Consider the following 27,915-nt stretch of genomic DNA (forward strand, 5'->3'; position numbering starts at 1 on the left):
TCCCCTCGACGATCACCAGTGGTGTACGGCCAGTGTAGGAGATCGCTCTCCACACCATGATGCCGGGTGTTGGCCCTGTGTGCCTCGGTCGTATGCAGTCCTGATTGTGGCGCTCACCTGCACGGCGCCAAACACGCATACGACCATCATTGGCACCAAGGCAGAAGCGACTCTCATCGCTGAAGACGACACGTCTCCATTCGTCCCTCCATTCACGCCTGTCGCGACACCACTGGAGGCGGGCTGCACGATGTTGGGGCGTGAGCGGAAGACGGCCTAACGGTGTGCGGGACCGTAGCCCAGCTTCATGGAGACGGTTGCGAATGGTCCTCGCCGATACCCCAGGAGCAACAGTGTCCCTAATTTGCTGGGAAGTGGCGGTGCGGTCCCCTACGGCACTGCGTAGGATCCTACGGTCTTGGCGTGCATCCGTGCGTCGCTGCGGTCCGGTCCCAGGTCGACGGGCACGTGCACCTTCCGCCGACCACTGGCGACAACATCGATGTACTGTGGAGACCTCACGCCCCACGTGTTGAGCAATTCGGCGGTACGTCCACCCGGCCTCCCGCATGCCCACTATACGCCCTCGCTCAAAGTCCGTCAACTGCACATACGGTTCACGTCCACGCTGTCGCGGCATGCTACCAGTGTTAAAGACTGCGATGGAGCTCCGTATGCCACGGCAAACTGGCTGACACTGACGGCGGCGGTGCACAAATGCTGCGCAGCTAGCGCCATTCGACGGCCAACACCGCGGTTCCTGGTGTGTCCGCTGTGCCGTGCGTGTGATCATTGCTTGTACAGCCCTCTCGCAGTGTCCGGAGCAAGTATGGTGGCTCTGACACATCGGTGTCAATGTGTTCTTTTTTCCATTTCCAGGAGTGTAGAAACACGTGGTTTAGCGGTCACTCTTTGTGTATGCATGTCACACATGACAGCACTATACGACATGGCAGCAGAGTGTGTGTGGAGTGTATTTGATACAAGAAACCGGGGAGTTTCCGTCAGAACAACTGCTAGTAATCATTCGGTTTCTCCACTTGTGTGGTATGACACTCATTCAGATTCATCGCCAGTTTAGTGGCACGTATGTTGGTGATGTTATGAATGTAGAGTATGTTGCGTTTTAGGTTAGGCTGTTCAAAGCAGCTTGAATATCTTGCGGCAACGAACGGTAACAACCTCTGTCTCGCAGTAACTGGTCTGACAACAAGATTACCACATAGCTGTTTTGGACGATCGTCAATTGATTGTGAAATTGGCATTACTTTGGGATCTGTGCAAAGAATCGTGTATGATAACCTGAAAATGCTGAAACTATTTTCGAGCTAGATACTACGAACGCTGACGGATGACGTATAGGCTGGGCACGTAGCAATTTGCCAGTCATTGTTGACACACACTGAAGCGCCAAAGAAACTGGTATAGGCAAGCATATTCAAATACAGAATAAACAAACAGGCAGAACACGGCGCTGCGGTCGGCAACGCCTATACAAGACAACAAGTGTCTGGCGCAGTTGTTAGATCGGTGACTGCTGCTAAAATGGTAATTTATCAAGATTTAAGTGAGTTTGAACATGGTGTTATAGTCGGCGCACGAACGATGGGACACAGACTCACTGAGATAGCGATGAAGTGGAGATTTTCCCTAAGATCATTCCACGAACCCTTGATGACTGCACGACACAAAGCTTTGTGCCTCACATCGACCCGTAAACACCGACATTGGACTGTTGATGACGGGGGGGGGGGGGGGGGAACACGCTGCTAGTCTCATTTCAAATAGTATCGAGTGGGTGGACGTGTATAGGTATGGAGATAACCTCATGAATCCATGGATCCTGCATGTCAACAGGGGACAGTTCAAGCTGGTGGAGGCTCCGTAATGGTGTGGGGCGTGTGCAGTTGAAGTGATATGGGACCCCTGATACGTCTAGAAACGACTCTACAGGTGACACGTACATAAGCGTCCAGTCTGATCACCTGCTTCCACTCATGTCCATTGGGCAATTTCAGCAGGACAATGCGTCACCACACACGTCCAGAATTGCGACAGCGTGGCTACAGGAACACACTTCTGAGTTTAAACACTTCCACTGGCCACCAAACTCCCCAGATATTGAGCATACCTGCGATGCCTTGCAACGTGCTGTTCAGAAGAGATCTCCACCTGCTAGCCCTGCAGGATTCGTGGTGTCAGTACCCTCGAGCACTACTTCAGAAATTAGCCGAGTCCATGCCACGTCGTGCTGCGGCACTTCTGCGCGCTCATGGGGGCCCTGTACGATGTTAGTCAGGTGTACTAGTTTCTTTGGCTCTTCAGTGTATGACGACGGCATGAATCGGATCTTTGTTTTCAACAGTATTGTGACAACGGATGCCTTTTTCGAGCGATGAAAGACATACTCTGTGGTCACAAACTGTCCAGTAGTGCCGGTATTGCTTGAGCGGCCTTCCAGTGGTCAAAATGAACTCCTGAAGAAGCGTTCGCAGCAGCCATTGAATGATGGCTTCGCCTCGACGTTGTGGAACGTGTGTTTGACGTGTAAGGTATTCGTCATTAGCCTTCACAATGGATCTGAAGATAGGGGCTGGGCCGTCCCTGCGGACCTTGCCCGCCGCTGTAGAAGGCAGATGGTGAAGCCCCTACCCCTCGCCCCTCTTGGGGACATCCACGCAGAGGAGAGCGGAGGGGTGCGGATTCAAGCACCTTCTAAAACTGGAGCTAAGACGTTTGCTGTGTGACAGACAAGGAGATGCTTCTTACAAATGCCTTTGTAGCATCTGTTTGCTGTTCTGCTGAGAGAAATATGGAAACGATCGTAGATCCGACACACTGTCAGGCAGAAGAGGAGCAGATGACAAATTGACAGGGCACAGAATATTTATTCTTATATATGGAGTTTGCCTCGTGAATGAATTCCAACCACCATAAAGGTTGCGTGTGGTCTTCCAACTGTGGGAACTGTGGATAGTAAAAAATCTTCAACAAGGCTGGTGAACAATAATTTGTTTGACCTGAAGAGAAACACAAACTAGCCAATTAAGCCAATTAAGTGGGTGGCCACGTCGACAGCAGCCCTATCATCGCCCGGTAAAATGGACTACAACTCTCTCTCATTAAAGACTGCTTGCCAGTTCCGTTTGTATAATAGCAACCGGGACATAAAACCTCCGAGACAGAGCCGAGTCTCACAGGTATGACGTTTTAAGTTATTACTTTATTACTGCTAACTCTATTCTCACCAAATTTTGCAGCAGTATCCACATATACTGTTAAATGTACCTGCAAAATTATATCGCTGTACAGCACATAGTTCAAGAAATGTGACTTCTATGACTACGGGTCAGTGTCCGAGTGGGACACTGGTAACGATTGAGAATCTTGTAATTGATAATGGCCGGCCGCGGTGGCCGTGCGGTTCTAGGCGCTCCAGTCCGGAGCCGCGCTGCTGCTACGGTCGCTGGTTCGAATCCTGCCTCGGGCATGGGTGTGTGTGATGTCCTTAGGTTAGTTAGGTTTAAGTAGTTCTAAGTTCTAGGGGACTGATGACCACAGCAGTTGAGTCCCATAGTGCTCAGAGCCATTTCAACCATTTTTGGTAATTGATAATGGGCAAATGATTTCTTCGTCTTTCATGAGTTAAAGTAATTTGTAAGTTGTATTTGAATTCCATGGTTCAAAGGCACTTTTTTCTAAAAATTATTTATTTATTTATTTATTTATTGTTCCGTGGGACCAAATTAAGGAGAAGTCTCCATGGCCATGGAACGAGTCAATACATGAAATTATAACACGATTGTAGAAACAGATAAAATGAAATATAAAAAAAACGTATTCAGGTGACAAGTCGTAAGTTTAAATGAAGACAATCAGCAATGTAACACTGGAATTTGCTTAATTTTTAAGCTCTTCCAGGAGCTCCTCGACAGAATAGAAGGAGTGAGCCATGAGGAAACTCTTCGGTTTAGACTCAAAAGTGTTTGGGCTACTGCTAAGATTTTTGAGTTCTTGTGGTAGCTTATTGAAAATGGATGCAGCAGAATACTGCACTCCTTTCTGCACAAGAGTCAACGAAGTGCATTCCACATGCAGATTTGATTTCTGCCTAGTATTAACTGAGTGAAAGCTGCTAACTCTTGGGAATAAGCTAATATTGCTAACAGCAAACGACATTAAAGAAAATATATACTATGAGGGCAATGTCAGAATTCCCAGACTATTGAATAGGGGTCGACAAGAGGTTCTAGAACTTACACCACATATAGCTCGAACAGCCCGTTTTTGAGCCAAAAATACCCTTTTTGAATCAGAAGAATTACCCCAAAAAATAATACCATATGACATAAGCGTATGAAAATATGCGAAGTAGACTACTTTTCGTGTTGAAATGTCTCTTATTTCAGATACTGTTCTAATGGTAAATAAAGCGGCATTTAGTTTCTGAACAAGATCCTGAACATGGGCTTTCCACAACAGCTTACTATCTATCCGTACGCCTAGGAACTTGAACTGTTCCGTCTCGCTTATAACATGCCCATTCTGTCTGATTAAAATATCAGTTCTCGTTGAATTGTGAGTTAGATACTGTAAAAACTGAGTCTTACTGTGATTTAGCATCAAATTATTTTCCACAAGCCACGAACTTATTTCATGAACTACATTATTTGATAATGTTTCAATATTACACACAAGATCCTTCACTACCAAGCTGGTGTCATCAGCAAACAGAAATATTTTTGAATCACCTGTAATACTAGAAGGCATATCATTTATATAAATAAGAAACAGCAGTGGCCCCAGCACCGATCCTTGGGGAACGCCCCATTTAACAGTGCCCCATTGGGACTGAACATCATTACCACTCTCAATATTGCGGAGAATTACCTTCTGCTTTCTGTTCTTAAAGTAAGAGGCGAACCAATTGTAAGCTACTCCCCTTACTCCATAATGTTCCAACTTCTGCAGTAATATTTTGTGGTCAACACAGTCGAAAGCCTTCGTTAAATCAAAGAAAACACCTAACGTTCGCAACCTTTTATTTAATCCGTCCAAAACCTCACAGAGAAAAGATAATATAGCATTTTCAGTTGTTAAGCCATTTCTAAAACCAAACTGTACATTTGACAGCAAATTATGTGAATTTAAATGCTGCAGTAACCTTGTATATACAACCCTCTCGATAACTTTAGCAAACACCGATGGCATAGAAATAGGTCTATAATTATCAACATTATCCCTGTCTCCCTTTTTATAAAGTGGCTTCACTACCGAGTACTTTAATCGGTCAGGAAACCGACCACTCCTAAAGGAAAAGTTACAGATATGGCTAAGTACTGGGCTAACATACATGGAACAATACTTCAGTATTCTGCTAGATACCCCGTCATATCCATGAGAGTTCTTGGTCTTTAGTGATTTAATTATTAACTCAATCTCCCTGTTGTCAGTATCATGGAGGAGCATTTCAGGTAACAGTCTCGGAACACTTTTTTCTACGAGCGCTGTATGATTCCCTGTTGGGACTAGGTTTCTATTTAGTTCACCTGCTATATTCAGAAAGTGATTATTAAATACTGTTCATATATGCGACTTATCAGTAACACGGACATTCCCACTACGCACTGATTCTATATCCTCGACCTGTCTCTGCAGACCAGCCACTTCCTTTACGACTGACCATATGGTTTTAATTTTATCCTGAGACTTAGCTATTCTATCTGCATACCACATACTTTTTGCCTTCCTAATAACTTTTTTAAGCACCTTACAATACTGTTTGTAATGGGCTACTGCATTTAGATTGTGACTGTTTCTAACGTTTTGATATAATTGCCACTTTGTTCTACAAGATATTAGATTTAGTCAGCCACCCAGGCTGCCTGTTTGTGCTAGTACCCTGTTTTGAACGTTCTAACGGAAAGCAACTTTCAAAGAGCACGAGAAAAGTCTTGAGGAAAGCGTTATATTTATCGTCTACTGTATCAGCACTATAAACATCTTGCCATTCTTGTTCCTTGATAAGGTTTACAAAAGTCTCTACAGCAACTGGATCAGCTTTCCTAAAACGTTGGTAACTATATTTAACCTGCGTTGCAGCACAAAAATCTTTTAGACTTAAAATTAGTGCATCATGATCTGAAAGACCATTAACCATTCTGCTAACAGAATGCCCTTCTAGTAATGACTAATGAACAAATTAAATATTAATAACTAATATTAATGACTAATCGCCTTACATTTTTGTGACTGGTGCTCGTAATCCTTTTCAATAATGCGCAAATGTCGTTATCTTGTGCAATTTAAGACATGGCGATTCCCGTTTATTTAAAATGCAAATGCAGCACTAAAGTGCAGTTAAATATAAACTGAAATTGCCTAAAATTACAACCACTACAGACTGCAGGGACAGGTGCGGATCAAAATGGAGAGAGGGGGGGGGGGGGGGGTAGAGAAGGTCATGGGTGATATATCCTCCCATAGAGCATTTTACTCAGATTGTTTGTATTTTTAAATATGTCAGTTTCCAAATATAACAGCCAATTTTTCAGAGATTAAAGTGCCACGAAAACTAAGAATCCTGGAATGGAAAAACAAAACATACTTTTAAGCTGCTTGCACGAGGGCCTGCCACGTGAACGGGCTTGCGCTTGACTCCCTGCAGAGAAAACTCCAGCCAAATAAAAAAGTCCTGTCAATGACAGGCTGAACCAGCAAGAAAGAAAGAAGAAACTGAGTACGGTAAGACAGAAAATAAAAGACACTTCGCTAACGGAAAAACACAGCCGTAGTCTACAGACCTGCGTTCACAGAGGCTGTGCCAAGTGAAACACCGATGACAGAGAGTGCACGGGTCGACTTTATATTGTGTAAATTATTACATTGTCAAAGTTTACAGTTTTGTTGCTATTAAAGTTCTTAAAGCAATTGCATACCAAATGTTCTCCTCCATTTTTTCGAACAAATGATATCCAAATGATGTTTTACCGTGAACTGCAATTTCTTGGATTTCATTTTAATGTGTTGTACCAACACTGTCGTAAAGAAATTATTATTATTGTTATTATTGTTTTAAAACATTTAATATAGTTTGTTGTTATTAATTAAATAGTTATAATTATATTAAAACTTTTATATTTTTTATTGTTGTTATCAAAATTCTAGAATTACTAATAGCATTTGAAAAAACAGTTCATCACAAAAATCTGTAGTACACCTCAAAAGCTTAAAATAAATAACAACACAATATCATAAGTTCAAATGGTTCAAATGGTTCTAAGCACTATGGGGCTTAACATCTGAGGTCATCAGTCCCCTAGACTTACTAAACCTAACTAGCCTAAGGACATCACAAACATCCATGGCTGAGGCAGAATTCGAACCTGCGATCATAGCAGCAGCTCGGTTCCGGACTGAAGCGCCTATAACCGCTCGGCCACAACGGCCGGCTAATATCATAAGTAGATTGCTTGAAATATCTAAGATAATAGATATCAAACAACAAGAAAGAAAGACGGCAATCGAGACTAAAGTACATAAAATGGAGTTGGCCTTTCAGATTAGATGAAACGCATATACTAAAAGACCATTATCGTGGAACACTGAACTGAAACACAATAAAACAGTGGTCAGGTCAGAAACACTCTATGCAGCAGAAACTGATTACGGAGAGAGAGCTAGAACAATTAGAAAAAATTGAACGAAGACTCCTAAGAAAAGTAGTAGGACCCAAAATTAGCAGGGAATCAGAACGTAGGTTAAGATCTAATACGAAACTACATTAAATGGAAGTTTAAAAAGTAACAGATACAACGAGAACAAGGATATTAAAATTCTGTGTGCACATATGGAAGGTGAATAATGACACAATGACGAAACAAATCTTTGACTTACTAGACAATTACAAATCCAAAATCGCGGGGCTGATGGAAGCAGGAAAGGATGTTGAAAATGTAGGAGTCGAGCTGGACAGAACAGGAAGCAGAACAGTTTTGAGTGAAACAATACGAAAGGCGGTCTTTCAGGACCGAAAAAAAATCAAGAACTGGGGGAAAGTGGACAGAAGAAGAGAAGGAACGACGTTAACGAACAATGGAAGCAGTGTGGGGCCCACAGAAAACTGCAGTTGAAAACAAGTAAGTGGATAAATGTTCATTTATCGTATCCTCCAAAAGGACCGCTGAGAAAAAAATCCTAGACATCTGTGACACGTTAGAAGCGAGACTGGCAAATTAACTTGGAGGAGGAGAAGTGACAAGAGGTTGAGAACATCGAAAGAAATATATTTAGATAGGGAACTTATGGTCTCTGAAGTCAACTTGTAATGATAAGGAACATTTTATTAGTGGTTCTGACGTAAGCTGTTGCATCGGTGTTGCTGACTGGAATGTATACCGATATTCAAATATCAACAGTTCGCATGTTTGAGCACTTGTGAACCCACGAGTACTCGAGCTCATGCTCATCAACAGCGATTTAGTGTTAATTTGTGAGCCGGCACTTACAATGATAGTTAGATTGGACCATATATTGTTCCATTCAGTCTCAACGGTCGGAAATATCGCATCTTCGTGGAACATGTGTTGCGAGAACTGCTGGAGGATGTAACTCTGAATGTTAGACGGTGTATTTCTAGCACGATAGGGCGTCAACTCATTTCAGCATTACTCCGAGGAACTATCTGAGCGCCACTTTGGGGAATCGATGGATCGACTGCGGTGGCCCCGTACCCTGGCCAGCCAGGTCACCTGCCATCGCGTGTCTGGATTTCTCTCTCTGTGAGCATTTGAAATAGCTGGTGTATGAAACCACTGTGGCAACAGATAAAGCCCACGTAGCTAGAATTGCCGTCGCGGCTGGTACCATCGCGGACATGCCAGGAATCTTCGAACGGACAACACGATCAGTGATCCGACGACGTACTGCGTGCCATCAGGCCAGTCATCGCACATTCGGCAAGTTTCTGTGAATGCCATTGCTGTAATTAGCATGCAAAACTACCTTTTGTGTAAATCGTGCCAAGTATTAGAAACTGCCGACAGGAAACATATGTACCATTAACTAAATACACTGAAGCGCCAATGGAACTGTTACAGGCATGCGTATCCAAATACATAGATACGTAAACAGGTAGAATACGGCGCTCCGATCGGCAACGCCTACATAAGATAACAAGTGTCTGGAGCAGTTGTTAGATAGGTTAGTGGGGCTACAATGGCAGGTTATCAAGATTTAAGTGACTCTGAACGTCATGTTATGGTCGGCGCACGAGTGATGGGACAAAGTATCTCAGAGGTAGCGAAGAAGTGGGGATTTTCCCGTATGACTATTTCACGAGTGTACCGTGAATATCACGAATCCGGTAAAACATCAAATCTCCGACATCGCTGCGGCCGAAAAAGATCATGCAAGAACGGGACCAACGACAGTTGAAGAGAATCGTTCAACGTGACAGAAGTGCATCCCTTCCGCAAACTGCTGCAGATTGCAATGCTGGGCCATCAGCAAGTGTCATCGTGCGAACCATTTAACGAAAGGTCCTCGATATGGCCTTTTGGAACCGAAGACCCACTCGTGTACCTTTGATGACGCCTCGCCTCGTCCCGTCAACACCGAAATTGGACTGTTGATGAATGGATGCATGTTGACTGGTTCAAATTGTATCGAGCTGTTGGATGTGTAAGGGTATGGAGACAACCTAATGAATCCATGGACTCTTCAGGTCAGCAGGGGACTGTTCAAACTGGTGGAGGCTCTGTAATGCTGTGGGGTGTGTGCAGTTGTAGTGATATGGGACCCGTGATACGTCTAGAGACACTCTGACAGGTGACACTTACTTGAGCATCCTGTCTGATCACCTGCATCCATACATGTCCATTGTGCATTCCAACGGATTTGGGCAATTCCAGAAGGACAATGGGACACATCATACGTCCAGAATTGCTACGGAGTGGCTCCAGGAACACTATTCTGAGTTTAAACGCTTCCGCTGGCCACCGAACTTCCCAAACATGAACAAACATGAACGTTATTGAGCATATCTGGGATGCCTTGCAATGCGTTACTCAGAACAGATCTCCACTCCCTCGTACTCTTACGGATTTTGAACAGCCCTACAGGATTAAAGGTGTCAGTTCCTTCGAGCACTATTTCAGACATTAGTCGAGTCCATGCCACGTCGTTTTGCGGCACTTCTGTGTGCTCGCGAGGGCCCTCCGTGATACTACTGGCCATTAAAATTGCTACACCAAGAAGAAATGCAGATGATAAACGGGTATTCATTGGACAAATATATTATACTAGAACTGACACGTGATTACATTTTCACTCAATTTGGGTGCATAGATCCTGAGAAATCAGTACCCAGAACAACCACCTCTGACCGTAATAACGGCCTTGATACGCCTGGGCATTGAGTCAAACAAACCTTGGATGGCGTGTACAGGTACAGTTGCCCATGCAGCTTCAACACGATACCACAGTTCATCAAGAGTAGTGACTGGCGTATTGTGACAAGCCAGTTGCTCGGCCACCATTGACCAGACGTTTTCAATTGGTGAGAGATCTGGAGAATGTGCTGGCCAGGGCAGCAGTCGAACATTTTCTGTATCCAGAAAGGCCCGTACAAGACTTGCAACATGCGGTCGTGCATTATCCTGCTGAAATGTAGGGTTTCGCAGGGATCGAATGAAGGGTAGAGCCACGGATCGTAACACATCTGAAATGTAACGTCCACTGTTCAGAGTGCCGTCAATGCGAACAAGAGGTGACCGAGACGTGTAGCCAATGGCACCTCATACCATCACGCCGGATGATACGCTACTATGGCGATGACGAATACACGCTTTCAATGTGCATTCACCGCCATGTCGCCAAACACGGATGCGACCATCATGATGCTGTAAACAGAACCTGGATTCATCCAAAAAAATGACGGTTTACCATTCGTGCGCCCAGGTTCGTCGTTGAGTACACCATCGCAGGTGCTCCTGTCTGTGATGCAGCGTCAAAGGTAACTGCAGCCATGGTCTCCAAGCTGATAGTCCATGCTGCTGCAAACGTCGTTGAACTGTTCGTGCAGATGGTTGTTGTCTTGCAAACGTCCCCATCTGCTGACTCAGGGATCGAGACGTGGCTGCACGATTCGTTACAGCCATGCGGATAAGATGCCTGTCATCTCGACTGCTAGTGATACGAGGCTGTTGGGATCCAGCACGGCGTTCCGTATTACCCTCCTGAACCCACCGATTCCATATTCTGCTAACAGTCATTGGATCTCGACCAACGCGAGTAGCAATGTCGCGATACGATAAACCACAATCGCGACAGGCTACAATCCGGCCTTTATCAAAGTGGGAAACGTGATGGTACGCATTTCTCCTCCTTACACGAGGCATCACAACAACGTTTCACTAGGCAACGCCGGTCAACTGCTGTTTGTGTATGAGAAATCGGTTGGAAACTTTCCTCATGTCAGCACATTGTAAGTGTCGCCATCGGCGCCAACCTTGTGTGAATGCTCTGAAAAGCTAATCATTTGCATATCACAGCATCTTCTTCCTGTCGGTTAAATTTCGCGTCTGTAGCACGTCATCTTCGTGGTGTAGCAATTTTAATGGCCAGTAGTGTATTAGGCAGATGTACCAGTTTCTTTGGTTCTTCAGTGTACATTTGTTTTGATGTCTTGTACCTCCTGTATTAATCTGAAAAAACAGTTTCGCAATACCCTGTATTAACCAAGACTCCACAATCTTTTCCCGCCTAAGCGACGTCAGGTTAGTACTAGTTGTTCGAACGAGCGTTCTTAACTGTTGATCAGTGTATTAAAAAAAGATTATTTTCCGGTTTGTTACATGAGGAGCGCACAATTCGTGACAATATGGTCTACTGGTTATCTACGGACGAAGCTTGTCGCAGTGCAGGTCACTACAACGAATCAGCAGATGGAGATGTCCGCGGTCACACCTTGAAGAAACTCGATGCACGTTACTACATTTAAACGAAATAGTGTTATACACCAAATATGTTCAGCCCTCTTCTGTATGAGCATGTAACAATGTCTCATCATGTCTTTATCAAGTTGTTATGAAGTTATTGTATGAAACGTGAAGATATTTTCGAAGATAAAGCACAAAATAAAGGTTTATTAAGTAAAAGAAAAATAATTGCGATACTGATTTTTATTTACCTGATAGTCTCCTGCACAATTATTTAAGATTCTGAAGTCCATTTATTAGCTGTGGTTACGAAAGGGGAAGGAACACTCAAAATAAGTTGCTATCCATTCTGAAAAATATTATGAGAAATATTGGAAAAAGCATTATCTCTGGAAAAGAAAGTATTTTTCGAAATTCCAGCCCTGAGGAGGTAAAATAGGGAATGAAAGGTTTTTGAAAATATGTCGCTACTGACGCAATTTTGAAAATACTGCGAAAATTGGTACACGGTTTCTCGATCAGAAATAAAGAAATACGTGTTTCAGTATTTTTGGAAATTTAACTTCAATGGGTGTGAAACAGTGTGGGAAAGTTTAAAAAAAATCGTTAATGAACAACTACTAAAGTATTTTTAAAGCTACATCTATTAAAATTGGTATTTGACTTCTCGGTTACGAATAGAAAAATATATGTTGTGTGTATGGTTCTCGGGCGAGACGTCGGATGTCATAGTGAAAACTCCAGAATATTTCGTCAGCGCAACTAGCCGACATCTTCAGGTGCGACGAACACACTGCTAAGGGATGACTAGAGCCCCCTATTTATGCCAGTCGTAGGCAGGAAGTGCGCATGCGTGGAGGCGCCAAATTCGATGGCCAATAGCGACGATAGCGGCTCAAGAACTTACGACTCGCACCATCATATATACTCGTAAGTTTTGACGTAGTCTCACTTTTTACTCGAGTACCATTGCAGGAATCGTTGTTGCTCATTAGTGAGAGGCTGGATGGGGAACTTATTCCAACATGTGCTCACCTCGACGTATTTTTTATTCAATGGACAATATTTTGAACAGACTGACGGCGTCGCAATGGGTAGTCCCTTGTCACCCATTGTGGCTAACCTTTTTATGGAAGACTTCGAGGAGAGAGCACTCCAGTCGTCGGATTTGAAACCTACGTGTTTTTGGCGATATGTGGACGACACCTTTGTTATCTGGCCTCACGGCACGGCATCGCTGAATGTATTTCTTGAGCATCTTAACTCGCTTCATCCTAACATCAAGTTCACTATGGAGGTGGAGAAAAACGGCGAACTTCCATTCCTGGATGTGTTGGTACGGAGAAAAGAAGATGGCACATTAGGTCACGCAGTGTACCATAAACCAACACACACGGACTTACAGGCCGCCAGCTGTCACCATCCTTCGCAACGAAGTGGCATACTTAGGACGTTGGTTCACAGACCACGAGCCATATCAGACCCAGACAGCTTATCCAATGAATTACTCCATCTGCGTACCACTTTCCAACAAAATGGATATTCCGAAAAGGAGATTCGCCGTGCCTTACATCCGAAGCGGGTCACCCAACGTGAGGAACTGGAAAAAGGCGAAGAACAAAGGGGAATGGTCATCTTGCCAAACATCGGCGGTGTCTCTTCAAAAATAGGAAGATTATTGAAGAGGCATAACGTTAAATGTGTCTTTCGTCCGCCGGCAAAACTCAGAGCTGTCTTGGGCTCATCTAAGGACAGCCTTGGCCTAAGAAGACCCGGTGTTTACGAGATTCCTTGTAGCTCCGGCATGTCGTACTTCGGACAATCTTGTCGCACTGTAGAAGAGGGATGTACTGAACACCGACGCTACACTCGTCTGGAGCAACCAGAGAAGTCTGCAGTGGCCGAGCATTGTCTCAGAACAGGCCATTCTATGAATTATCAACACACCAAAATTCTCGCGTCGACGAGTTCGTACTGGGACTGTATTATTAAGGAAGCTGTGCAAATACGTAGCTCGACGAATCTTGTAAACAGAGACACGGGCTTTCAGCTCAGTACAGCTCGGGATCCAGCAGTGGCCATATTGAAGTCTCATAGAGCAGAGAGGAGTACTATTGGTCATACGACGGATGACGATTCGCCAGCAACATAAATATTCTGTTGACAACGGGAGGATAGTCACGCGCCTACGCGGACGCGCATCTTTGCTTGCGGCTTCCGACAGAGGTCGCTGGGGCGGCCGATGGCAGCGCAGAGCAGCGGCGGCAACCTCCGCGCGTGCGCCGAAGTCTTTTGTTCTTCATCTTGCAGATGGCGTTGCTGTCCTTCCAACTATCGGTTGATATCGTCGCTATTGGCCATCGAATTTGGTGCCTCCACACATGCGCATTTCCTGCCTAAGACTTGCGTAAATAGGGGGCTCTAGCCATGTCTTTGCAGTGTGTTCGTCGCACCTGAAGATGCCGGCCAGTTGCGCTGATGAAATATTGTGGAGTTTTGACTATGACATCCGACGTCTCGCCCGAGAACCATATATACAACATGTCCGTCGGGAAAGGCTCAAGCAACACAAAAAAACACATGTTTCACTGTTTTTGGAAATTCAACCCCTATGAGGGTGCAGTAGGGGATGAAGTTTTTATGAAAATATTTTGAAGCTAAATCTATGAAAAGTTGTATATGGCTTCTATGTTAGAAATAAAAAATACGCATTTCAACGTTTTTGAACTTTCAACCACCATGGGTTTGAAATAAGGGGGTGAAATAGTTTATGAAATATTTCATTCTGATAGCGTTTTTAAAGCTATATCTACGAAAATTTGGCATTTTACTTCTCTGTTACATATAAAGAAATATGTGTTAGAGGACGGAAGTTTCTATGGAAATAGCGCTGAGGGAACGCAAAAGGCAACTACCAGACGTGCTTTTTGGTCAGATGTACATTCGGAAAAGACCTTGGTTCTATGGCCTTAACTATCGTGAAAATTTTGGAAGGTGTCGCAATTTGTGAACAACATAAAAATTAGAATAAAAAGGAAAACAAAAGAATCTTTGTAGAGCGTACAGTCTACGCGAGCAAAGCATCGGGCGCCTACCTGGTCTTCGTATACGCATTTCCATACGATAAATAGATAAAAGGACTGAAATTTCAAATTGTTGTGTACGACTATTTGTGAAACAGAAAGTCGGAGACTGTAGAGTTGTAACTCCGTCCTGTTTGTTAATGTTTTGCCGTAGACACCAGCAAAGGCCGAGAGGCGGGGGACCAGGACGGCGAGTCCCCGTCTGAGAACGTGCTGTGGCGCAACATCAGGGTGCTGCGGCTGGCGGGGGTGTGGCGGCCGGAGGGCCGCTGCCTGGCGCGCCTCTACCCGCTCTACTTCGGCACCGTCTGCACCAGCATGCTGCACATCGGCGCGCTGGCCATCTTCCGCAGCTACACCATCTGGGGCAACATGACCGAGGTCACCTTCGCCCTCGTCTCCGGGCTCACCTGCTTCAACGGAGCCGTCAAGATGATCCACCACTACAGCCACAGTGAGTCCTACTACCGGCTGGTCAACGAACTCAACATCCTCATCGACCGGCAGCGGCCGCACTGCGAGGGAGACGCCGAGCTAGCGGCGGCCCTACAGGCCGCCTACAAGAAGGCGAAGCGGCTCACCTTCGGCGTGCTGGGCTACATGTTCGTCCTGGGCCAGATGTGGGCCACCGTGCCCCTCTTCATGCAGTTCCCCCCGGACGACCCGAGCAGCCCGCTGCCCCTCGTCACCATCACTCGCGTGCACAAGGTGCACAACCACACGCTGTACTCGCTCGCGTACCTGTCGGAGTGCCACACCGTCCTCTACTGGAACTTCTCCAGCCTCGGCATGGACGTGTTCTTCGGATCCGTCATGATCCACGTTACGGGTCAGCTTAACATACTCAACATAAGGCTGTCGCGCTTGAGTGACGGCGGGGCGGCAGAAGACCTGGCGCACTCCTCCAACTTCGACAAAGGCAGCCAACAACAGAAGTGGAACACACACGATTCTGTCTCCATGTACGATGAAGTGCGCAACTGTGTGAAAGATCACCAGGAAATACTAAGGCAAGCGAACTTATTCTGTTATATTTCCCTCTACTTGTAGTTAAATTTCATCTGCTTTTCATTATGACTAATTTGCGAGCACACCCAGCAATCTCATCCATTCATTGAGTTACTATACTTATAGATAAAAATTTATTAATTATTCGAAGCATAGTAATCACCGAATAATCATGTTGTTGGTGTGGCATTTAAAAAATGGCTCTGAGTACTATAGGACTTAACTGAGGTCATCAGTCGCCTAGAACTTAGAACTAATTAAACGTAACTAACCTAAGGACATCACACACATCCATGCCCGAGGCAGGATTCAAATCTGCGACCGTAGCGGTCGCTCGGCTCCAGACTGTAGCGCCTAGAACCGCACGGCCACTCCGGCCGGCTGTGGCATTTAGCTCGATGACTTATTTGATCCACATCTCAACGGTAGTCTGTCCTTTGGGAGCCTCTTCATCTTTGCACAACTATTACAATTTACATGCACTTTAACCTGTCCCCTCCCCCCCCTCCCCCCCCCCCCCTCCGCACACACTTTCCTCCGTTACTAAACAAACAATTCCATGATGCCTCACGATGTATCTTATTAAAACTGTCTCTTCGTTCAGCCACGTTCTGCCATTTTCCTTCTCCTGTGGTATAGACCTGACAATACTCTTCATCTCCCCTATCAACTTTTAATCTTACAGCTACTATTCTTTCAGAGACATGGGACTAGCTTACAATTTTTGCTACCGTTATTTAGCATTGTAGTACACAGGAAATCCAGAATTTTCCGTGTAAAATGCAAAGAAATACCTTCGAGACGTGAGAAGATTAAAATCTAAGCGCTTATCTACCGAAGCATTCGCAACAAAATTGTCAGAGTTTGAAGCTCTCCTAAAAAGCAGTGAAGCTCACTTAATACTAGACACAGAAAGCTGGTTAAAACCTCGAGCTGACAGTAGTGAGAACTTTTCGAAACATTTAAGTCTACGTCAAAATACACTCCTGGAAATGGAAAAAAGAACACATTGACACCGGTGTGTCAGACCCACCATACTTGCTCCGGACACTGCGAGAGGGCTGCACAAGCAATGATCACACGCACGGCACAGCGGACACACCAGGAACCGCGGTGTTGGCCGTCGAATGGCGCTAGCTGCGCAGCATTTGTGCACCGCCGCCGTCAGTGTCAGCCAGTTTGCCGTGGCATACGGAGCTCCATCGCAGTCTTTACCACTGGTAGCATGCCGCGACAGCGTGGACGTGAACCGTATGTGGAGTTGACGGGGTTTGCGCGAGGGCGTATAGTGGGCATGCGGGAGGCCGGGTGGACGTACCGCCGAATTGCTCAACACGTGGGGCGTGAGGTCTCCACAGTACATCGATGTTGTCGCCAGTGGTCGGCGGAAGGTGCACGTGCCCGTCGACCTGGGACCGGACCGCAGCGACGCACGGATGCACGCCAAGACCGTAGGATCCTACGCAGTGCCGTAGGGGACCGCACCGCCACTTGCGAGCAAATTAGGGACACTGTTGCTCCTGGGGTATCGGCGAGGACCATTCGCAACCGTCTCCATGAAGCTGGGCTACGGTCCCGCACACCGTTAGGCCGTCTTCCGCTCACGCCCCAACATCGTGCAGCCCGCCTCCAGTGGTGTCGCGACAGGCGTGAATGGAGGGACGAATGGAGACGTGTCGTCTTCAGCGATGAGAGTCGCTTCTGCCTTGGTGCCAATGATGGTCGTATGCGTGTTTGGCGCCGTGCAGGTGAGCGCCACAATCAGGACTGCACACAGGGCCAACACCCGGCATCATGGTGTGGGGAGCGATCTCCTACACTGGCCGTACACCACTGGTGATCGTCGAGGGGACACTGAATAGTGCACGGTACATCAAACCGTCATCGAACCCATCGTTCTACCATTCCTAGACCGGCAAGGGAACTTGCTGTTCCAACAGGACAATGCACGTCCGCATGTATCTCGTGCCACCCAACGTGCTCTAGAAGGTGTAAGTCAACTACCCTGGCCAGCAAGATCTCCGGATCTGTCCCCCATTGAGCATGTTTGGGACTGGATGAAGCGTCGTCTCACGCGGTCTGCACGTCCAGCACGAACGCTGGTCCAACTGAGGCGCCAGGTGGAAATGGCATGGCAGCCGTTCCACAGGACTACATCCAGCATCTCTACGATCGTCTCCATGGGAGAATAGCAGCCTGCATTGCTGCGAAAGGTGGATATACACTGTACTAGTGCCGACATTGTGCATGCTCTGTTGCCTGTGTCTATGTGCCTGTGGTTCTGTCAGTGTGATCATGTGATGTATCTGACCCCAGGAATGTGTCAATAAAGTTTCCCCTTCCTAGGACAATGAATTCACGGTGTTCTTATTTCAATTTCCAGGAGTGTAATAGGAAAACGGGAAATGGAGGTGGTGTATATTTGTTGCAGTAGACAAGAAACCTAAATCCACCGAGATAAAAACTGAAGCTGCATGTCATATTCTTTGAGCAAGATACAGTATCAAGGGTGGGCATAAAATTGTAATAGGATACTTTTATCGACCACCAGACACACCTCTCGATGTAACCGAAAATTTTAGAGTAGACTTCATTTCACTTTTACATAAGTTTCCTAATTACGCTGTAATTGTTGGAAGCGACATTGATCATCTAACACTCAATTGGGATAGTTACAGTATTTTTAGCGGTGGACGTGACAAGAAATCTTGTGAAACGTTTCTAAATGCTTTCGCTGAAACCTACCTAGAAGACATAGTTGAGAACCCCACTCATGAAGGCAGTATTAAGTCTAAAAGTAACAAATAGACTTGGTCTCTTTGAGGATGTCCACACCGAAACTGGTATCCGTGATCATAAGGCAGTTTTAGAAACAGTGAATACCAAAGTAAAAACGATAACTAAAGAAAAGAATGATTTATTTGTTCAGCAAATGAGACAAAGTAGCAGTAGTGTCATAGATCTGTGAGGAACTTGAAACTCTTAGGACGGGGCCATGTAAAGGAAGTATGGCTCAAGTTTATAATAATATCTGGCCATGCACTAGATAGATATGTACCCACCAGGACAGTTCGTGATGGGAAAGGTCCTTCCTTGGTATACAGTCACTGTAAGGAAACTCCTACAGAAACAGAAACTACTGCATAGACAGAGAGATGCTGGATGAAACTTCATTGCCAGTCAAGAGAGCAATGTGTGAAGCATGTGTCCAGTTACTAATAGATAAGACGTGCACTGAAATTGACAATAGTAAAGCAAAAGCTGAAATGCTTAACTATGTTTCCAGATGTTCCTTTACAAAAGAAACCCAGGACTGTTGCCCCAATTTAGTTCTCGTACCATGGAAAAGATGAGTGTGGTAGATATTCTTGTCAGTGGCGTCGAGAACAATTGAAATCGTTAAAACTGGACAAAGCCCCAGGGCCCGATGAAATCTATATCAGATTCTGTACCCAATTTGCGAACATAGACCCCTCGAACAAAAAACGTGCCCACTAGCTGGAGTAAGGCACGTGTTATATCTGTCTACAAAAAGGGTAGCACGAGTGATCCACAAAACTACCGTCCAATATCCTTGACGTTTGTTAGTTGTAGAATCTTAGAACATATACTGAGTTCAGATGTAATGAGATATCTCGAACAGTGCGAACTCCTCCATGCCAACCAGCATGGGTTTCGAAAACATCGATCATATGAAATCCAACTCGCACTTTCCTCACACGACATACTGAAAGCCATGGAACCATGCAGTCAGGCAGATCAAGTATTTCTTGATTTCCGAAAAGCGTTTGACTCAGTACCACGCCTACCCTTATTATCGAAAGTAAAATCGCGTGGGATGTCAGGTGAAATTTGTGATTGGATTGAGGATTGTTCGGTAGAAGGACGCAGCATTTTTTCTTGGATGGAGAGTCATCGACAGATGTAGCAGTAATTTCGGGTGTGTCCGGTCTCCTGCTGTTCATGTTGCATATTAGTCACCTTGCGGGCAATGTTAATAGTAACTTCAGAGTTTTCTCAAATGATGCATTTATCTACAATGAAGTGTAAGCTAAACGAAGGTGCACGAATAGTCAGTCAGACCATGACAAGCGTTGAAAAAACGTAGTATCCTATGAACATAATATGAGTGAGTCGCAACTGTAATCGACGAACTCATACAAATTCCTGGGTGTAACGCTTAGTAGGGATACGGAATGGGACGAACACTTAGGCTCAGTAGTGGGGAAGCAGGTATCAGACTTCGGTTTGTTGGCGGAATACTAGTGGAAACCAATCAGGCTACAAAGGAGATTGCTGGAAAATTACTCTTGCGGTCCATCCTAGAATATTGCTCAAGTGTGTGGGCAGGGAAGGGCCGCACGAATGTTCACAGCTTTGTTTGACCCAGAAAGAACTGAATTGGCAAACTACTGAAGATAAACGGAGTTTCAAGATCCGACTTTGAATGATGACTCTATGAATGTACTACAATTCCCTACGTATCGCTTCGATAGTGTTCATGGGGACAAGATTAGATTAATTACAGCACGCATAGAGGCATTTATGCAATCTTCAAGCGCTCCTTATCTGAATGGAAGGAGAAAAAGCCCTAGTAACTGGTACAGTGGGACGAGCCCTATGCCGTGCATTTAGCGTCGTTCGCGGAGAATAAATGTAGACACGGATGTATATGAACTATGAGGAATGTTGTCCACAACTACACGTTTCGTAGCTCAGGCTCTCAGCACTTGACTGTCTCCGAACAATTTCTTATACACACGCACTTAAAAAAGCACAAAGTAGTGAAATAAAATAAAATATAGGTATTCAGTATTTCATTATTATTTAGTGCTTCCTTCAGTGTGTATGTATGAAGTGTTGAACGCAGACAGCCCGGTGATTGATGGGAGCTTGACTCCCAAAAGGCGTACCTGTCGATAGTACTAATCACATAATCTTCGCAACAGCTACCTCCAGTCCTTATGGTGCAGAATATTAGAATTACTGTTTTTATTACCATGAATGCTGTACCAATTTTCAACTTCAGCAGCAGTCTTTCCATTGTGGGGAACTCCACTATATACACTGAAGCGCCAAAGAAACTGGTCTCTATGTAAGACAAAACGTGTCTGCCGCAGTTGTTAGATCGGTTATTGCTGCTAAAATGGCACATTATCAAGATTTAAGTGAGTTTGAACGTGGCGTTATAGTCGGCGCACGAGCGATGGGGCTCAGCATCTCCGAGGTAGCGATGAAATGGCGATTTTCCCGTACGACCATTTCACGACTGTACCGTGAATATCAGGAATCCGGTAAAACATCAAATCTCCGACATCGCTGCGGCCGTAAAAACATCCTACAAGAACGGGACCAACGACGACTGAAGAGAATCGTTCAACGTGATAGGAGTGCAGCCCTTCTGCAAATTGCTGTAGATTTCAATGCTGGGCCATCAACAAGTGTCAGCGTGCGAACCATTCAACGAAACATCATCAAGATGGGTTTTCGGAGCTGAAGGCCCACTCGTGTACCCTTGATGACTGCACAATGCAAAGCTTTAAGCCTCGCCCGGGTCCGTCAACACCGTCATTAGACTGTTGATGACAGGAAACGTGTTGCCTGGCCGGACGAGTCTCTTTCAAATTGTATTGAGCGGATGGACGTGTACAGGAATGGAGACAACATCATGAATCCATGGAGACTGCATGTCAGCAGGGGACTGTTCAAGCTGATGGAGGCCTTGTAATGGTGTGCGGCGTGCGCCGTTGGAGTGATATGGGATCCCTGATATGTCTAGATACGACTCTGGCAGGTCACCCGTACGTAAGCATCCTGCTGATCACCTGCATCCATTCATGTCCGTTGTGCATTCCGACGGACTTGGGCAATTCAAGTAGGACAACGCGACACCCCATACGACCAGAATTGCTACAGAGTGGCTCCGTGAACACTCTTCGGAGTTTAAACACTTCCACTGGCCACCAAACTCCACAGACATGAACATTATTGAGAATGTCTGGGATCCCTTGCAACGTACTGTTCAGAAGCGATCTCCACCCCCTCGTACTCTTACGGATTTATGGACAGATCTGCACGATTCATGGTGTCAGTTTCCTCCAGCACTACTTCAGACATTAGTCGAGCCCATGTCACGTCATGTTGTGACACTTCAGAGTGCTCGTGGGGACCCTATACGATATTAGACAGGTGTACCAATTTCTTTGGCTGTTCAGTGTATCATAATAAGCAAAATCTTCGATTTCTTTTGCACCCTTTAATTTCTGGTTTGTTTCAGTTATGATGAAGTATCATGTTTCTTTACTCTTAATTCTTAATTTGTCCCCTGTTCTTTGTTGTTTAGCACTCTTACATTCCACTGACTGTTCTTAAATGGCAAGACTCTTGTTCTTTTCTTGTCTACTCCGCAGTTTTCATTTCCATCTGGTTTTCTCTGTATGTGAAGGTTACGAATAATTGTTGTTTTCCTCTGCATATGGTACCAGCGTTTAGCAGAAGTCATGTGACGGGGCCTTCACATTGATGCCACATGACCTGGTCGATTTTTGTTCGAGATTTGCTTCTGGTATGTTACTAGCAGGTCTCAAGGATGCGGGGAGTGAAAGATCAAGTCGATTGAGGAGTCCCAGGAAGAAACTTTATTTACCAGGCATCGAAACAACTAACACTGGTAATAGCATATAGACACAATTATATCACCAAGTTACTATTTGTTCAAATTATACATAAAGTAAAAAATTCAGAAAACTCTTGCAAACCAACAAGCGTAAAGTTTAAGAACAAACGTTTTAATTTAAGACAAATGGCAGTGATTTCCTTCAATAAAAGAATGTTTTTAGAACTTGTAACTTTTTCCTTGTAAGAAAACTTTGTTGCAAAGTATAGCTTCCTTTTTTTAAAAAAAAGTTTTAAGAAAAGACTTTACAGATAGTCTACTTGTTCAATGCAAATATTTTAGACAAAATTATTTGACAAAGGACTAACAAGCCTGTCTGCTCCTAAAGGCGTTGAAATATTTTGAATAGTTTGAAAAATCGAAAGCATTATTTACAAGCTACAGTTTTAAATCAGAAAAAAAATTTCTTAAGGGTAGAATACATGCATCAGTTACACTACTGCTCAAACTTAGCTGCCTTCCGCGTTCGTAGACCCACTTAGCTGTACTGGTCACGCGGCAACGCGTGGGGCGGAGCCCAGCCGGCTTGGGAAACAAGTTCCTTCTACAACACACCAGACAAACTATTAGAACATGGCCCGTTTTACTCCAACTGTGAAGCCAAGCAACTTTTTGCACACAAGATGTTAAATCAGATATCAACGTACAGCCTTACAAACAGTCAATAAGTCTTTAGTTCTTAAAGCAAATTGCAATACCTTAAAGCACGTAAAGACTTGAATTGCAACCTTAACCATCAAACGATTTAAGTAGGAGGCTTATTGAAATACTCTAGCAGGGCGCAAAAGCAGTAAAATCACAGTTCATTAAAGGGTTAAGATAAAATTACACCTTTAAAATTACAACTAAAACGGTGACCCTGCGCGGCTCGTGTTCATCCCGTTTATTGTTTGTCATCTTCTCTTACGGCAGTGCGCCCTATTTTCTTATTCCATTTACTGGCGTCACTAACTTGCTACCTTACCTGCCTTACACTGTCGTACCATCTCTTGAGCGACCGATAGTAATTCCGGGTCGTCGTGTGTCGGGAGTTCAGCTGAGGACGGACCAGCAGTGGAGTCAGTCGGGGACGGACCAGCAGTGAAGTCGGGGACGGAGCGCCAGTGAGGTGCGGACAGCCAGTGCTCACCGACCGCTGGCGACACACATGAACTGTCCGACGGAAGGAGATTGGAGCCGGACGACCGTTCGTTGGTCGTTCGGCTGGTCGTCTCATTGGGCGACGTGTATTTGGTCCTTTGATTGTTTCTGGGCCTCGTCGGTTGGTCACCATGTCGGACGTGAGTCGGTTCCTTCCTTGTGCTGAGATGTCGTGGCCAATGGCCAAGAGTTACCTCTGCATGGTTGGGTCCGAACCAGAGTGCCCGGGTCGCCGTGTATCCGAATTCCGAAAAGACATCGAGTTGAGTCGGGTTGGAGCTGCAGTCAGCTTCGGACAGCCAAGACTCGACCGACCGTTGCCGACACACGTAACTTCAGTGATAACGACCTGGGTTGGTCGTTCGGTCGATCGTCTCATCGGACGACGTGTATTTGGTCGCCGACTGCTAGTGGAAACTCTCTGTGTGTCGAATTGATTCGTCCTTGTTGTTCCACAGTGATTGCTTTTACGATTGTTCGAGTTCTCGTGCAAGTGTGTTTACGTGGAACTGTTTGGAACTGTGTGCAGCTTCTGTGGTTTCCACTGAGCAGATGAATGCTGTCTGTGGCCTGGAGTAGGCAGTTGGTCGGTTGCGACAGAGGGAACTGATTAGGTTGTTGGTTGGCTCTTCAGCCGTCCCTAGGTCTTGTCGCCACCTGATTATTTAGTGTTACACTTGGCTGCCTGTCTCACCTAAATTGTTGTTAGAGTTTCCTCCCGAGTCCGACCCTTGGAACACTTCTGGGCACCACTGTTTGTTGTTTGTGATTGTCATTTTATTTGGTCGCAGGTACTGTGCCAGGTCTTCAGCCGTGTATTAAAATTGTCTCTTTTATGTTGGTATATGGGCTTCAGTCGATTTCATGACAACTGTTTTAAGATTAGGTCTTCAGCCGTGTTTTATTTAAAATTCTTGTTGCTCTGTATTTAGGCCTTCAGCCGTGTTTGTTTCAGAATCTGAGGCTTTAATATGTAAGGTTTCACTTTAATTGTCTTGAATTCTTGAAACGGCCTTCAGCCGTGTTCTGTAAATGTTTATCTTAAGGTGGTCTTTGATTATTCTTGAGTAATTGTTTGGGCATTCAGCCGACAAGATAGTTCAAGTTTTCTTAAGATGTTTTTGTTGAACTGTGCAAAAGCTTATCTTTGAAGCCTCTCTTTTATTATTTAAAAATTTTTTAATGGGCTTTCAACCGAACAATTTATTTGAATTTTCCTTGATATGGCCTTCAGCCGAAAATTGTAAATGCTTGGCTGATCTGAAATATTATTTCGGCCTTTAGACGAGAAGATACTGCAATTTTACTTAAGTAATGCCTTCAGCCGTTACTCTAAATCCTGGCGTTTTAAAAGCAATCATTTAAAGTTATTCTGGAGAAGTTACTTGAGGCCTCAGCCGTGAATTGATCCTTATTGTTTAAAGAGAAAACTGTGCATTGGTTTGAAAAATAAAGCTGTGTGTGTTCTTGTATAACTAACAGTAATTGACCTTGGCCCCTTTCCACAACATGATCCGCTCTGTCCTGCGACAACCAGGATTTCAAACGGCATTGCATTATTTGAGCTGCTTGCGCACACAGTTGAGCAGAGGTAACCGTATGTAATCAAGCACTACAAGAGCAACCGTTACCAGTAATTTGACTGAGTCACAATTAAGACTACATGTGCTCCTATCCAACACAACATACTTCAAACAACATAACAGACCTTACCACAGTCGCGCTTATAGAACTTGCCAGGCATTGAGCTTGAAATAAACAGATATTACTCCAGCAAAATTTCCCGGACGCAAGCTCTACATAGTTTGACCAATTTGCACAGCTTTCGTAAGTTGGACCCAGTATATTACGAAATAGACACAGGTAGTATTTATAAGGAAAGCGGCACCCACAGTGCGAGGAACTCCCACACACAAACACAACAGCGTATTTGAGATACTACATTTCAACGCGAAAGTCGTAAAGGACCCTCCAAAAGTTAATGGTACAAGAACCCACCATAATTAACAAAGCTGAAGGTTGCAGCGGCAGACAGAAGTTTTGGAATGATGATAGGATGCAGGCGGTTGTATTCGGGCGTCTGCACAGCTACACTGTTCTCCAGACGTAGCAAGACCCAGTTCCGTTATTGGCGTGAAGTCTCACACCACGTCGGCCATTCACGAGAGTTGTTTCTGTACTCGGCCAAAACAAAATCCGGGCTCATACGGCCCACCACCGACCACGGCATGACCAGTACTGCCACGACGACGACTGACAGGGTCACCGCCCTCTCTCGGCAACCAAAGAAACTTCCACCGCGTCTCGCTGCTGCTCCGACTCCTTCGAATTGTTCCGAGGGTGCCTACAAAGGCGATCGCGACCAAATCGCACCGCGGCAAGGCACGGGCACGAGAAAGAGCCGACACACTAACTGCTCCAGAGATAAGTTACGGCTGCCCTTCCTCTAGATGAGTTGCCTTCCCCACAGCTTCAGAGTCTCATCTACCCCAGACTTAATCCCCTTTGCTACACCAGGTCTCTTCCTCCATCTTCAACTAATCAGAATCCCTCTCATCCATTGTCGCTGCAGCTGAGGTCTTCGACGTAGCCCTAAAAAGCGGCCTCCACGAGGTACTATCACCCTTCATTTCACTAGGTTGCAGTCCTCCCCCTCCTCCTCCTTTGGGACCGACTGTGGCGAAATAGATGTCTACATAGACAAAAAATAGAGAAACACCGCGAGAAATGCAACCTTGACCATAAATGCAGATGCCTGCCATGCCTCCAGTTTACGCTGTTGTATTTGGCCACGAATGGCACCTGTGCAATGTCCTCAGTACGTTTCAGAACAGTGCTCTATGTAGTTGTGAGTGCGGTATGTCGGAGCTAAGTGAATTCGAACGAGGACAAACTGTTGGAGCTCGTATGGTGGCTGCTTCCGTATCCAAGGTAACCGAAGCGCTCGGTGTTTCAAGAGACGCCATGTCGAAGATTTATACCGCTTGCAGGGAGAACGGAAAAACATCATTCTCTACATAATAACGCAAACGAAAGCGTGTGTTGATTGATCGTGACGGACCGTCACTTAAAAAGATTTTGACAAAAAATAAGAGGACGATAGCTGGAAAAATCACAGTGGAACTGAATGTCGCACTCACGAAGTCTGTCAGCAATAAAATGACACGAAAGGAGCTCCATAAGCGGTGAATTGCAGGGTGAGCAGGAATTCTAAAACTACACATCAATGACACAAGTGTCCGTAACAGTTAAATGTAGTGCGGAAGCCACGAAACCTGGACTATGCAGGAATGGGTGAAAGTAATTTGGCCGAATGAGTTTTACTGAATAATATTTCCAATTTCTGGCCGAGTTTAAATCCCAAGAACGAATTATGGCGAGGGTTCCATGATGATTTGAACAGCCATGTTCCATGAGCCTAATGGGTACTCTGCATGGATTATGTGACCATTTTGGCTGATCATGTCCATCCCATGGCACAATATTTGTTTCCCAATGGTTATGCCGTGTTCCAAGACGATAGGGCACACAGCTCGCATCGTGCAGGTCTGGTGTCTCAGCAGGAGGATGAATTTTCTCACCTTCCCTGGTCACCACACTCACCAGATCTCATTATTTCCTTTTTCTGTGGTCTGGAGAAAAGAGTGCGTGATCGTTATCCTCCTTCATCATCGTACCTGAACTTGTCAATATTTTTCTGGAAGAATGGTGTAAGATTCCCTTTAAAACCACATAGGACCTGTATTTAACCATTCCGAGGCGACTGGAAGCTGTTTTGAATGACAACGGTGTAATTACAGCGGTATTACCGTGTTTTACGGGCTATAAGACGCACGTTTTTCTTCGAAAAAGTGCCTTCTAAATTCAGGTGCGTCTTATACACGAAATTAATATAAAGATGTTCTGTCTTTGATATAAAATTCCCGCCTTAAAAATGACCGTATATTCGATAGATAGAAAACCCACTCTGTCTGGCGACATTGGATTCAACTGGCAGCAGCAGTGCACCGAAGCGACGAACATGATTTGCGGGGAATCACAAGCGCGCTAACACTGTCTCCTTCCCGTC

General features: G+C 45.1%; 1 protein-coding gene across 1 annotated transcript in view; it reads left to right on the forward strand.

Annotated features, from left to right (window-relative positions):
- Positions 1–27,915, forward strand: part of LOC126162149 (odorant receptor Or2-like) — a 130,656-nt gene that overhangs the window by 37,589 nt on the left and 65,152 nt on the right. Inside the window, exon 2 of the mRNA XM_049918449.1 lies at positions 15,177–16,032. Within this exon, the coding sequence (XP_049774406.1) occupies positions 15,177–16,032 (856 nt within the window). The remainder of the gene's footprint in view (positions 1–15,176; positions 16,033–27,915) is intronic.

This window comes from Schistocerca cancellata, chromosome 1 (genome assembly GCF_023864275.1).
Source record: "Schistocerca cancellata isolate TAMUIC-IGC-003103 chromosome 1, iqSchCanc2.1, whole genome shotgun sequence".
In the NCBI taxonomy this organism is placed as follows: domain Eukaryota; kingdom Metazoa; phylum Arthropoda; class Insecta; order Orthoptera; family Acrididae; genus Schistocerca; species Schistocerca cancellata.